This window comes from Schizophyllum commune (genome assembly GCF_000143185.2).
Source record: "Schizophyllum commune H4-8 unplaced genomic scaffold SCHCOscaffold_16, whole genome shotgun sequence".
Taxonomy (NCBI): domain Eukaryota; kingdom Fungi; phylum Basidiomycota; class Agaricomycetes; order Agaricales; family Schizophyllaceae; genus Schizophyllum; species Schizophyllum commune.
Window position 1 is genome coordinate 490,969 of NW_026089553.1, and position 13,199 is coordinate 504,167.

The following is a 13,199-nucleotide window of genomic DNA, read 5'->3' on the forward strand; positions in this document are numbered from 1 at the left end:
CGACGAAGTCGCCGATGTGGATGTGGATGTCCTGCGAACGTATTGGTGAAGTAGAGAAGGGTCCATGCCGCCGGCTTTGACCTCCATAGGAGAGGGGAAGAGAGGGTGAGGGGGATTTGTAGTCATGAGCCACCCCTCAACCTCAACCTCAACGATCGCTTGCTTGGGTGGGAGGAGGCGGCGGCGATTCATCCGGCCTCAGGACCACGATTCCCACGCCCCTGTTGCCATTAATCGAGGTGTCAATTTTGTCACCGCTTCTAAACAAGTAGCATGAATGGCTCAGAGAGCTGTTTGAGATATTCCCTTCACATTCTGAGCCAAAGAAAGGGCCTTCAGAAGCATCCGGCGTTTAGGGCGAGCCACCGCCAAGAGCCTCGGCAAATTCCGAGCCTCAACGGCAGGCGCGCCGCCGTCGCAAGGAACTACGTCCATAGTTCCCACGGGCTATTCTCCCCTGGGCTCGGATTCATTATGTTGCGCGTGCAGAGCAAATGATCCAAGGGTGTGGATGGATCAGACTTTGGTAATGTATATGCAGGAAGGAGTGAATGCCATATACAATGAGTGCGTATGGAGGAGGTCAGAGTGATAGTGATAGCGGAGGGAAGTAAGATTGATCGTTAGCATTAGTGATTAGTCGTAGGGCTTATTGTTGTTCAAATACTGAGAGATACGCTTAGAGAGCTCAGGCCAATAACTGGGACATTGGTCAAGACTTCCCTGACGGTCGGGATGGTAAACCTGCTTGTACATCAACACCAAAACTACACAGGGGAGGCCACAGGGGAGGCCGGGAGGTGTCGCACTTACCTGTATGACCTTGCGGTATAGAGCCTTAGCCGAGAGGTCCTTCACTTGCGCCCAAGTAATATGGTCGTGGGGGTGGCGAAGATCCACCGTCGTCGGACCAGACATAGGAGGAACAGAGAGCAGACGCTCGACCAGTTTCCGAAGTGGAATGTCGCGGGATATGTTGCGCTTCTGTCTCTTCCCTCTGGCGTCCATATAGTAGTAGCAGTCATATATAACCTTGCTCATCTGCTCATCAGCACGCGCCAGCAACACCTGGTCAGGACTCTCTGGGACCGCAAGCTCAGAAGACTGCTTTGCGGGCTTTGCGGGCTTGCGCCGAGGAGGAGCCCGTGGCTGTGGCGGAGGTGATGGTGAAGGAGATCGTCGGCGAGGTCGGGGTGGAGGATGGCCTCTGGCTTGCTTCCGAGAAAAGATATCCGGCCCTGTGTACGCCCTTGCCTTCGGACCTGGTATGTCGGCGTCACCAGCCAAAGAAGCAGTGTCGGTCATTTCTTTCCAGTAGTCAGAGTGCTGCGTCGCGACAAAAGGTGGCATGGTACATACCATCATCGGAATCCTCAAAATGTTCCATGTAGAACGTGGAGTGAGATGACCGACGCTGTTCACCCGTGCTGGGTTGACATCGCCATGATAAGAATCTGCCTTCTAAAGACGAGGGATATAAAGGGAGGAAGGAAACTCACAGAAAGTTGTGGCAGTCGCTGGCGGAGGCAGCAGTGGGATCATGATACTCGCTGGACATGTACTTTGGCTTGCCGTTGTGCATTGACATCTGTGGTCTTTCGACGCGTGATGGGTTCTGTAAGCGCTATCAGGAAACGACAATATCCAGAGAAAGAGAATTTGTACCAGCCCCCAATTGCGAACTTTGCGCCATACGCACGTCAGGAAGATCTCCAAGACGTCGACCAGCTCCTCCTTGTTCCCGTGTGAGTAATCATCCAAGATGGGAATGACGACGGGCTGGAAGAAGGCCTCCATGAAGCCATATGGACCTGCACTCATCGCCACGCAATGCGCCATTCGCTTTGGATTGTCCCAGCAATGGAAGACTGACATGAGAGCAAGCACAAGATCTAGGCGCTCGATCTCCTCGCCAGATTCAATGCGGCCAATGAATCCTGCCAGCTTCTCCCAGAAGCCGCGGACGCCATACTGAATTTGGGTGAGCAAAGCAAAGAGAGAGCGAGCAAAAGCTAAAGGCGTACCAGCATAGAGCCCTCAAGTTTGTCGTAATAGCGTATCACAGCCTGGGCAGGCTGGATATCCCAGTATTGTCGAGGGTAAGAGCGTATGAACTTCACACCCTTGAGCAAGGCGGCGGTGATGTCGTTCAAGTCGTGGGATATCTGGAGCAGGCGCCCAACAGAGACAGGGAGCGTGAACACTCCAGCTCCTGTGACATCGCGCAGACAGAGAGACTTGACGAGCTTGACGAGCTGGTGGGCACGAGTGAGGCAAGGAAGAAAGAGACCGATCCCCCCGCATCCCGCAAGAAACTTGTCATGGAAGCGCTGACGTGCTGATGGCGAGACAGCAGCAAGGTCTTCTACGCCACGGATCTCGTTGACGGCGTCGTGGATGAAGTTAAAGCGACCACGTTGAAAGAGGCGATTGCCAAGGATGTCCAGAGCGCGGCGACCCTCGCTGCATGTAATGTAAAGGTCGGAGAACTGGGAGAGATCCGCCTCAATTGCGCGGATGTCGTCCTCCATGCAGGAGTAAGGTAGAACAGGTGCTCCGTCATGAACCTTGACCTCAATTTGAGGATCAGATGATCATAGACAGGAATAAGGGCACGTACGAGGCTGAACTTGAAGTCAGTCTTGCTCTTCTGCAAGTATTGATGAAGGCGCATGAGGTTGTGATGTGTTGCAGATGCGCTCTCATCACCAAGCTCCAACACATCCGCATCTGAAAGCTCCTGCGACAGAGACTATGGAGTCAGCTCACCATGAGGCGTAGCAGCGAATGAGGTAGAGGACTGACCTGCTCATATGAAGGCTCCTCCGGTGGTGGCGGTGTGGATGAAGGCGTCTTGTCAGTGGTAGGCACTGTGCGGCGTCGTTTCTGGACATGTTCATCATCGTCTGCTTCATCTGCTTCATCGTCCACGACATCTTCATGACGGTCTTCTGGCTGAAAAGGGACCAAGTAAGCGGTGCGCAAAGAGAGAAAAATAGTCAACTGGCGTCTGTACTGACCAAGGGATTGTCTTCGTCATTGTCAGTATTCATCGCATCATCTTCTTGTCCATTATTGCTGGTCATCGAGTCCATGTCAACGTCGGAGTCAGAGTCATCTGAGTCGGTCTTGTCGAGCCTGTCATTGACCTCGCATGAAAGAGGAACGGTTGGAGCGTCCGGGTTGCGCAATGCCAGGAAGATCAATTGGCCATAGAACTTTGGCGTGATGTCCTTGATCTTTGAGAGAATCGTCGCGCTGAGGAAGGGTGAATGATACGCCCAATTAGAGATGAAGGAACACGACCCACGTATTGAGATTGACGGCCGAGAAATCGTGAGTGAAGTGCTTCAGAATGAGACGCTTTCCAGCCTTCGCCTTCTTGCTCTTCCCAGCCTTTCGCCCCTTCAGGCTTGGCTGGTCTACCCGGAGCAAGATAAGATCGTGTTTGAGAATGAGATCGTGAATGTTCGCCAGATTAGCAATGGCACCCGGCGCCGGAAGAGCAAAGGCGGTGACAACTTGCGCTTTGGCGTAATGGCTATGGGCATCAGCTGCGATCGACACAGTCCGTGTAGCGCCATGCTGGACAAGAGAACTGAACCTGTACACAGCGTGAGCGGAGCTGAGAGCGAAGTTAAGAACAAGAAGAGCTTACTCGATGGCCGTTGGTCGCAGAGCTTGGCCAGCCCTAGCCCGCTTCGTCGAAGGGATCAGAACAAAGGTAAACTTGACGGTCCGAACAGGTTTGGGCTTCGGCGCCCTTCTGACCTGTGGCTCCGCTTTCGCCTTCATCATCTCCTCCTCCGCCTCCTTCTTCTTCTTCTTCTCCTCCTTCTTCACCTCCTCCTCTTCTTCACCTCCTCCTTCTTCTTCTTACCCACCCTACGCCGCTTGCGGTTCTGTGTCCCCAGTGGGTCAAGATCGGCCTGCTTGTGTAACTTAAAACTCGTCGTCAATACTCTATATGGCTTATGCAGGGTGCATCACATACCCGGTCTGCAGGGTTACGAGACCTGCTTGCCAGGCTCGTCTTAAAGCCCTGAAATTCATCACCAGCTGACGTCCAAGCGGCGCCTTCCAAATTGGGAACACACAATTGCGCTGCCACTTTTGGTGCCAAATCTTGCCCGATTTCCTTCAAGAAAAATGCAGCGTACTGCTGACTTCTCAGGGTAAAGTCATATGTAGATGGATTTGCCCCGACGATGTTTGTCGCGCAGGGACTGGTCAGACGGACCCACGTGCGTCTTTGATGGCACCCGCGTGCACAGCCACAACAGAGCCGCACACCTTTCCGTACATTCAGCAACATTGTATAACCTCACAGCGTTGCATTTTGAAGCGTATACATTGGTATTAGATCCTTGTACCTACTTGAGGTGGAAAAAGGCTGAGAAGTGTTGTGGTTGCAGCCGGGCGGGGCAAACAAGAATCCGCAAGGACGATGATGAATTTCCCACGCATCGCATAAACCCGAAAGGACAAAATATGCCCGGTGGCCTGAGCAGCGGTGTATGGCGTGAGGTGCAGGAAGACGACTATGGTCTGTGTGAGTCAGGACCCGGACGCGCCGTCAAGTCGCAAAGGTGAAAGATCGTGACAGCGGCGACAGCATGTTGTCGATGGGAAGTGGTACAAGCAGGGTCGGACACCGGGCGTGGCCGGTAGCGGGCGCGCATTGTGAGCGTCGTGGTCGAAGCTTCAGGTAGCAGGAAGACAGGAGCACGACGTCGTACGAGCGTGAGGACATGTTCAATCGGTAAATTTCGATCGACCTCCTGCCTTGCTATGCCGCGCGTATCGTCTCTTCGAAGCTGGGGGACACTCGAATCCGGTGAACTTGAACTATATTACACGAAAGCGACAATGATTGTATGAGTTGAGTCCGTTCCCATGCTGTATGTAGTACGACTATGAAGATATACAAGTCTAGTCCAGGTCCGTCAGATCGCTCTCAGAGTCTGACTCAGCCTCAGAATCCGGCTCAGAGTCCGAAGGGGCGAACCGCTTGGTCACTTCGTCGACGTGCTTGACGCGCAGATCGTCCATGAGCCCTCTAACGTCCAAAGGAGGACCTGGGTCATCCCACCGCTCGCCTTCAAGGATGTATTCTGGCCCAGGTGCCTTCGCTCTCGAGTCGCCGGGATACTTCGTCTTGCACGCGATCAGAATCGTGGTGGCCACGGTATACGCGAGTCGATCGAATGCCGTACCCTCCTCCGCCCACGTATCTGATCGTAGTCGCTCGGTCATGGTGTACTCGGCCAAACGCTCCGCGTTCTTCGCCTTCGTCTCCTTGTCGTCGTCGCCGCTAAGCTGCTCGGGTGCCTCGGCCTCCTTGATGTAGTCCTTGGGGCGGACGAGCATAAGGGCCATGGCAATCATGGGCTTCCTGTAGAAGACTGGTTGTTGATTAGCCAGTGACTGCGAAGGGAAAGTTGAGCGACATATACCTTGCCCGGTAGTGGATCGTATTGGCAGAGCAGCGGCCATGGAGATGAGCATCAACTGGACACCGCAATTGTGGTTGTGATTCGTAACTCCGTCCTTGGCGATCTGGACCCTCCTGGATACTTCCATCCGATGCAGATCGTCGTACGTGAAGTAATGTTTACCGGCCGCGGCGGTGGGAACGGGCGTGAAGGCGCCGTGAACAGTTCCAGCTGGCTGGTAACTGTGCGGGTATTAGCGCAGTTGCAGGGAAAGTCAGGCGAGAATGCAAATCAGAGCTTACTACTTCATGCCGGGCCTCAGTTCGATGATGCAGCCATCTACCTGCCAGTCGGGCGCAACACCATGTACCGATTTGGGGGCCTCCAGCGAATCCGTGCTCGCAGCCTGAATAAGTTCGAGGACACGAAGGATGAGTCGCGCATGTACTCGTCGACGCTGCAGTCTTGTATCGCCCGGTTGTGGCTTCGGCATGTTGGTCGCGACGAAGATGAACCATTCCTTCAGTCCGCCTCCGCGTATCTCTGCCGACGTCGCCATACCGCTCGCGTCGATGTGGCCGAAGGTGAGGAAACCAGCGGTGTGCAGGAGGAACCAATCGAGAGTCTTCATTATGTCCGCAGCGACGTTGAAATGCCCGCTGTATCTGTTGCCGGGTGTTGAGGAGATGGTCTCGATGACGTTGTCGGCGATCCGGCTGGGACATCCTTTGAGTTATGGTAAAAGAAAGGGCGCGTGCGCTTACTCCGTGACGTTGTCGCGTTGGGGGAACCCGCACGTTAGGTCAAGGATGCACCGCACTTTGTCAGGCATCTTCAGCCAAGCATGGAAGTCGAGAAGAGTCGCAGTGGCATAGGGCGCGAGTGGGTTCTTCTCTCTGAGAGGGGCGTCTGCATGCCGTTGAATGGTTAGCGGGTCTGAAACGGAATTGCCATGTATATGCGTACCTTGGAAGTCGCGTGGGGTCAGGACGTTAGCGCCTACGACGCCCTCCAGCCGGTCGATGGACCACGTAAGGGGATTCATGAACGGGTCGTCATCAACCGAAGTGCATGCTTGCGCCCAAGCGACGGAATCGGGGAAATTGTCGAAGACGAGCGGCTTACCGTTGGCGGTGCACTCAGCTATGAGTTTGAACGCCGCCTCTCGGGTGGTGAATGTCGCATGCACGCAGAGATCGGGGCGATCTCTGGAGCTTTTGAAGGTGCGGGCAACGGTCTTCACGTAAGTACAGTCCTGGGACATCATTAGTTGATTTGCAGGCCCATTGCTAAAGAGCAGCGTACCCATTTCAGCTTATTTCTGCCGCGCTTCCCTCTTCGCACGTCGGGCACGAAGGGAGTCGTGGTCACCAAGTTCGTGGGCCAGAGAACTGTGGGCGTGTCTGGCAGCCGGGGGACGTACTGACTTATGTCCCGACCCTGCGGACCGAACTTCCGCCAACCTACGTTGAATGACTCCGCCCCATCGCCTTTCCCCTCCATATGTGGAACGGGGATATCGTGCCCGACGTGGGCATCCTTTCGTAGGGTGAGCGCTTCTAGCCCCTTACGAAGGGCTTCCTCGCGCCTGGTGATGTCCTCTTCACGCGTTGCAGTCGCCTCCTCCCGTTTTTCGAGAGCATCGTGCCGCTCCGCCGAAAGCACCTCTCGATGCGCGACAGCTTGTAGGCGCTTCTCGAGGTCTTCGCAGCGGATCTTCATGTCGCCCTCGAGCCTGGTGAGGGCCTCCTCCCGCATCGCGAGGTCGTCTGCGCGGTTGATGAGCTCGTTATGGCGCGTATCGAGTTCGTTCATCCGCTTGTCGAGGTCATTCGCGCGCATGTTGAGGTGGACCTCGCGCTTCGCAAGGGCGACCTCTCTATCGCCAAGTGTGTGTTGTAGTGCCGCCGCCTCTGCTTCTCGCCTCTCAATATCGTTCAGGCGCAACTCGGACGCATGAGCGCGCATGGCGACTGAATCCTCTCGGATGCGGACCGCCTCGTCGCGCTTATCTGCCGCGTCCTCGCGGTTGTTGACCGCGGCCTCTCGGTTGTCGACTGCGGCCTCGCGGTTGTCGATCGCGACCTCGCGCTTGTGGACAGTGTGCTCGCGCTTGTTCACGGACGCCTCACGGGTTTTCATAGTGACTTCGCGCCTGTTGACCTCCTGCTCGCGCTTGTCGACGGCCGCTTTGCGTTCGTGCACAAAGTCCTCGCGGCTGTTCACTGCTTTCTCACGCATCCTGATGTCGATGTCGCGCCTGGTGAAGGTCGACGACGTCAGAGGCGCGCCGGCGGAGAAGGAAGAGCGGGATGGTGAAGATCGGTCGCCAATCATCGCACGCCCAGTCGTCGCGTCGTTGTCGGAGGTAGCATTGAACGTATAGGAGGCAGCGTTATACGGAGGAGCACTTGCGGGGCGGACAATACCACTAAGTTGCGTGTTCCAGTCTGGGGCGCGAACCGAGTCAAATGATGGGATTGGCATACATATCTTCTGCTTACCAGGGGCTAGTGTAAGGATGCGAGAGGCGGGATGGGAACTGTCTGTGCGAGCGGCGTCTACGGCATCGGCGTCTGTAGCTGTCGTACTCTTTGACTTCGCTGGATCTTCGTCGGGCGCGTGAGATAAGGTGTGAGCAGAGGATATGAATGAGTCTAAAGCTCACCACGGTTGTCGTTTTCGCCCCGGTGAACTTGATGCGACCCGAGTGGTGGATGCCCACCGCATGTGTCGGCTTGCGCGGCGGTGCGGTCACCACCCTGCGGCACATGTCCTTCCTTTCGGAGGTCTACATACAGAATTTGTGATCCTGTTTCTCGGTAATAGAGAAGAGTGACTCACCAGCATTTTCACTCGGCCCCGCATCATCGGGTGTCATGTCGGCCCCGTCTGCTATCGAATGAGAACCATGCACTTCGTCTTGGTGAGTGGCTGGTGTTGCCACATTTTGTGCACCCGCTGACGAGCGCGTTAGAAAGCGCATGAGGCGGCAGATCGTAAGATATTCACGAACAGGAAGATGCGTGCGACAAGGACCTCGGAGTTGTGAGTTTGAGCGTCACATTTGGGCCGAGCTTGAGCGATAGCTTCGGTAGCCTCGTTGTGACGGGCGTAGCCGGTGCGTCGTTGACGAGCGGCGACATGAGGGGCTCTTGTATCCGTCATAAGTCAAGGACCAAGATGAGATACCCCTATTCAGACATGAAGAACTCACCGGTTATGGTATCTGGTTCGTCTTTCGTGCCTTCATTGTCGTCGAAAAAGCTGAATAGTCCATCGAGATCAAGCTTCGGTTGCGGAGGTGGCGCACGGGCGTGATTAGGCGGGTAAATAAGACGGTGAGTAGGCGGCGCCAGTTTGGCTGCCTCGTGGTCAATCCTCTGTCTGTAGTGCAGGAGCTCAGTATCAGCGCCGTATCATTATTCGCGCCACACTCACTTCTTCTTCCTTTCGAGCCTCGCTGCCGCCTTTTTGTCTCCGTGGTGGACGACCGGCTCCGTCAACGAAGGATCCGTCGCCACCCACGTTTTCATCATCTTGCTCGTCCATTTACGCTTCGCCGGTATGGTCGGCGCAGAATGAGAGGAACCAGGGGAAGGACTCGAACTCATATCAATCAAGCGGAAGCAAGTGCTTGTTGAAGGCTGTTGTGGTCAATGGTGGTCGGATGTTCGAAGCCAGCAATTTCAAACTTAATAATTGCAAATTGGGTCCAAATCGGGAAGTTACATCTTCCACGTCCTCGTGCTCGCACCCGCCCACAGTGACCCCTTTTTCACGCGGCTGGGCTACCGTCTTCGATAAAACTGCAGCACCTGAGGTCTGTAAGGGCATGCGGGTATGTGCGGTAAGCGGAATGTCACAGCGATGTGAGCGTATGAAGATAGAGAGAGAATTGGTACGCGTCAACATCGGTGCCTCTGAAGAGGTCCCAACATCAACGGGAGTAAGGAGACTTACCGACCCGCAGCTCACAGGATCCGCTATTGCCGCCTATCTGTTGTTCCGGCACGTGGATTGACAACTCTGGGGACCCCCTAGACTCAAGCCATCGAATCCATCGCCTCGTTGTTAATCTGAGGCTTATGTGGAGTGGGCGCCAGGTATATAAGGGGAGCCGGGCGCGCTCTGGGCACCCGTCCCCCCAACCCACACACCCATCTTCTCGTCGTGGTCGCCTTTGTCGCACAAATGCGGTTCCCTATCTCATACGCCCGCTCTCGCACGTTCTCTCCGGCGACGTTGCCCGCCAGCGTTCGGTCCTTCTACGCCGTCAGCATGTCGTACGCGAACACTCTACTCGCCACGCATTTTCTGTCGACGGGCCCTGGTTCGAACTTCGCCATCGTCGCTTTCGACGTGGAGTACAAAGGCCGAAAGCACAGCGACAGCGAGATGCGCCTGCTTCCTGTTCCTCTCCCCCTCAGCCACCGCCGGAGTCATTTCCTGCGTCTACTCACGATCGCTCGCGATGGGGTGGTGATCGCGTTTGATCTGGTCGCGCTGGGCGGTACGTGATAGACGTTCGCCCATCCGTCATCGTACTGACCTATGCCAGCCATACCGGGTAGGCTGATCGAAATTTTCGCGGATCCAACTATCATCAAGGTCGGGATCGAGTTGAAGAGTGAGCGTCGTACGTCCATGTCGGTCCGCGGTCGACTGACTGAGTGCCAGGTGATTGCATACTCATCCTTCGTCACTTCGCGGTCGCCGTCTACAATGGATGGGAGCTGAGCCAGCTGTGGAAATCGATGCACCCCTCCATCGAAGCTGGTCCTCTTACGAGCCACATATCGCTAGACGACATGGCCCGTATCACCGTCGGCGTCAGGATCATGAAGGAGATGCAGAGGAGCGATTGGGGGACGTCCGTCCTAACCGAGGAGCAAATTGACTGTGAGTTATAGTCGCCTCTTTGATAACGAACGCACATGTCTAATGCGCCTACATAGACGCTCTGATCGACGCGTATATGCTCATTCCCATGATTCATGTCGTCCTCCACGAATACACTCTCGGTGTATGGCCCGATTTCGACGCCAGCGCCTTCTCCTTCAACGCCGATCTCGTCACCAATGGTGAGTGCCAAGTGACATCCGGTGCAGACACGTACTCATACGACTTTCAGGCGCCGTTACGTTCGCTGGCCCGCAGACGGTCGGCAGTCATATCAGGGTCTGGGGTGTTGGTCACCCTGTTCCAAGTGCGTCCACTGACGACTGGACACCCCGGCATCCTGTGCTGGACGCGTACAGGGCGGCGATCTACAATGATTGTCGCTCCATGGCCGCACGTCGGTTCTACGCGAGGGAGGGAATGATCTTACTGGAATCTAGTCGGAAGATGGCGATCTTTACTTCGTACCGCGTGTCCAGGTGGATCTATATGCACGCGCATGTTTCGCCGCTCGCCTTGTCGTACTTACTGTTACCTTTGCTCGCCCTTGTTGTGTATACATACGCTTAGAATGCAGACCATTGACCCTATCTGGGCTATCTCGCGACATCACGAAAGACAACAAGCACACGAACAGCAGTCCTGAGGCGACGCTCTCACCGTTCGCAGGGTGCCGCGCGAGCATCGGGACGCCCGCATGTGAGCTGTTCGAATATCGGCTGACTGTCTTCGTTCAATTGTTCCAGGACGCCAAAGCGTTGGTCGTTCTCGTCACGCGGGTAGAAATCGTACGCGAACAGATTTATTGAAAGTAAAGTAATTATTGGCGCGAGTATAGACGGACTACTGCGCGTTAGAGCTCTCCCCTTGGCCGCTGCCCTCGACCTCCATAGCGGTGCTGCGTATGCTTAGCATGGACATAGCCTTGCGAACCTTTGCGATGGGCCGTTCGTCTTCGTACTCTGCGATGATACGCCGGGGCTAAGAAAATCGCGTTTTATAAGGGGAAATTAAGCAATATGAAGCGGATCGCCGGCAAGCAATCAGGGCTATGAAATAGCAAGCTACTACTGTACAGGGAGCTTAGCCTAGATGGTACCAAAGGTGCTGGTGCAAGAGACTGTCAGCCTGTCCAGCTTCTATAAGCGGGTACTATAAGAGAAACCGGTTAGCGGGCTACCCTGAGGGCCACTAGGAGCTCCGAGGCACCTGACCGCCATGTCTGCGCGCCTTAGATGACATCCTTTGGATCCCTGAAAGGGCTGAGTGGGATGCAGTCGCTCTAAGACCGCCACTCACGGCTATAACATGCTTTAGCAGCGCCGGAATCTCGTATAGGAATATGTCGCACCCATTCAGGCAGTCTCTGCTAGCTACCTAAGGGAAGTCTGCCAAGGGAATCTTTCCCGAAGCAAAGCCTGTTGCCGGTGCCGCACGCGCGTCACCTGACCGTGTAACTCGAACCGTGACGCGGTTCGGACTTTGCCGAAACCAACTCGCACCGGCGCGACGCTTCCTCCGCGACGCGCGCTCGGTTTGCGGCCCCACCACGCGTGCCTCGATACACCTCGGCGAGCGGAGAATTCGACTGCGGACTCGTGCGGTCCCCAGGAGAAACCGCGCGCTCCCTAGGCGGATAAGATCCATATCTCGGTATCTCGACTCTCTGGCGCCTCTTCGACACCGGCAATCTTCCAACCGGCTGACAGTATCGTCCTAAGCCCGGTATCAGCGCTCCGGCGCTCGCGATAGGCAGGAATTGGGCGGGATTTGCAGGGGATGGCGCGATATGAGGGAATTATTGGGAGGAGATAGGAGAAGTGCCGCGGCGAGGCGTCGGGCTGGCCTCGGAGGGGCGAACGTTCAAATACCAGACTGTAGGATGGATTCAGGGACTTTTCGGACCCCGAGAAGCCCCAGTACAGCGCACCGCTAGAATCATAAGCTTAACCAGCATTTGACCGTCTGATCAGCCTTTGGGCAACTAAGCACCTGAATATCTCGTCGTAACCTTCGTATAACGCTTCCCAAGCGCCTGCGAAAGCTTTGAGCACAGACCCTCTCAGTAACCGCGACTCCCAGAGCACGGAACCTATTATTTCTCCAGTAGACTAGTTACTCCCAAGCAATACAAAAACCCGGACTCGCTGCGTCTCTGACCGGTGATTGACCATTCTACTGTGTGCTTGTTGTGTGTGGTTGAGGCCTGAGTCGATCAGAGGTCTTTCGAGACGTACGATCCCATTATCTGGAGCCCACCGCGAGGGAGTAACCTACGCACTTGAGGAATAATTCTGAGAAGCGAACTCGGCTGTAGCAGGTTGTCAACGAGGACGATCAGTCGTATTCAGGCTTAACAAAACGGCGCCTGGACCGAAATCCGCTCTTAAAGCACTTGAATCGGGTTGGGATAGCGCATCGTCGTCTCGATCCCGTGCAAAGGCTAGAGAGAAGGCTCGTTTAGCAGCAAAAGCGTCGGACGCTAAGTGGAAACGCAAAGCGAAAGCATCTACCTCTCACTCATCCTCACAACCTATACATTCACCAACCCCACCCGCTTCTCCTCAGCTACCAGGATCGTTTCCTGAGAACGCTGGTCCTCATCCTTCAACTCCAGAACCAGATTCCCCTCTCCCTTCCATTCGTGATCTTTCCGTTTCCCTCTCTCATCTCTCGATCCATTCCCCGAGGCGCTCGCCAGAGACCTCACCGCTCACACCTCTCTCGGATTCTCGTTCCAACTCTCCGGTTCCCAGTCTATCAGATCTCATTCCTGCTCCCAATCCTACTCAATCCTCATCTCGTCGTTCCTCCTTCTCTTCTACTTCTTCCTCTATGGCTCCCCATTACACGCATACGGCA

General features: G+C 55.3%; 3 protein-coding genes across 3 annotated transcripts; 1 reads left to right on the forward strand and 2 right to left on the reverse strand.

The window, feature by feature from the left end:
* Positions 1 to 636: 636 nt before the first annotated feature.
* On the reverse strand, positions 637 to 4,305 carry SCHCODRAFT_02520738 (uncharacterized protein; the record flags this gene model as incomplete). Its single annotated transcript, XM_050343461.1, is given in 15 exon segments — positions 637 to 747; positions 814 to 1,307; positions 1,360 to 1,427; positions 1,500 to 1,615; positions 1,666 to 1,971; positions 2,025 to 2,573; positions 2,621 to 2,752; positions 2,806 to 2,955; positions 3,021 to 3,258; positions 3,311 to 3,604; positions 3,659 to 3,863; positions 3,881 to 3,941; positions 3,995 to 4,077; positions 4,098 to 4,138; positions 4,241 to 4,305. The coding sequence occupies 15 exon segments, from the start codon at positions 4,303 to 4,305 to the stop codon at positions 637 to 639; spliced, it is 2,913 nt and encodes a 970-aa protein (XP_050197168.1).
* A 627-nt stretch (positions 4,306 to 4,932) lies between these two features.
* SCHCODRAFT_02673618 (uncharacterized protein) lies at positions 4,933 to 9,049 on the reverse strand (the record flags this gene model as incomplete). The annotated part of the gene is made up of 11 exons (XM_003026257.1): positions 4,933 to 5,405; positions 5,457 to 5,677; positions 5,738 to 6,151; positions 6,200 to 6,344; positions 6,402 to 6,690; positions 6,741 to 6,826; positions 6,863 to 7,885; positions 8,104 to 8,226; positions 8,280 to 8,396; positions 8,653 to 8,822; positions 8,877 to 9,049. 11 exons carry the CDS (start codon positions 9,047 to 9,049, stop codon positions 4,933 to 4,935), a joined length of 3,234 nt encoding a protein of 1,077 aa, XP_003026303.1.
* A 580-nt stretch (positions 9,050 to 9,629) lies between these two features.
* On the forward strand, positions 9,630 to 10,907 carry SCHCODRAFT_02673619 (ribonuclease H-like protein; the record flags this gene model as incomplete). Its single annotated transcript, XM_003026348.2, has 5 exons — positions 9,630 to 9,948; positions 9,997 to 10,065; positions 10,116 to 10,337; positions 10,394 to 10,519; positions 10,570 to 10,907. 5 exons carry the CDS (start codon positions 9,630 to 9,632, stop codon positions 10,905 to 10,907), a joined length of 1,074 nt encoding a protein of 357 aa, XP_003026394.1.
* Positions 10,908 to 13,199: the final 2,292 nt, after the last annotated feature.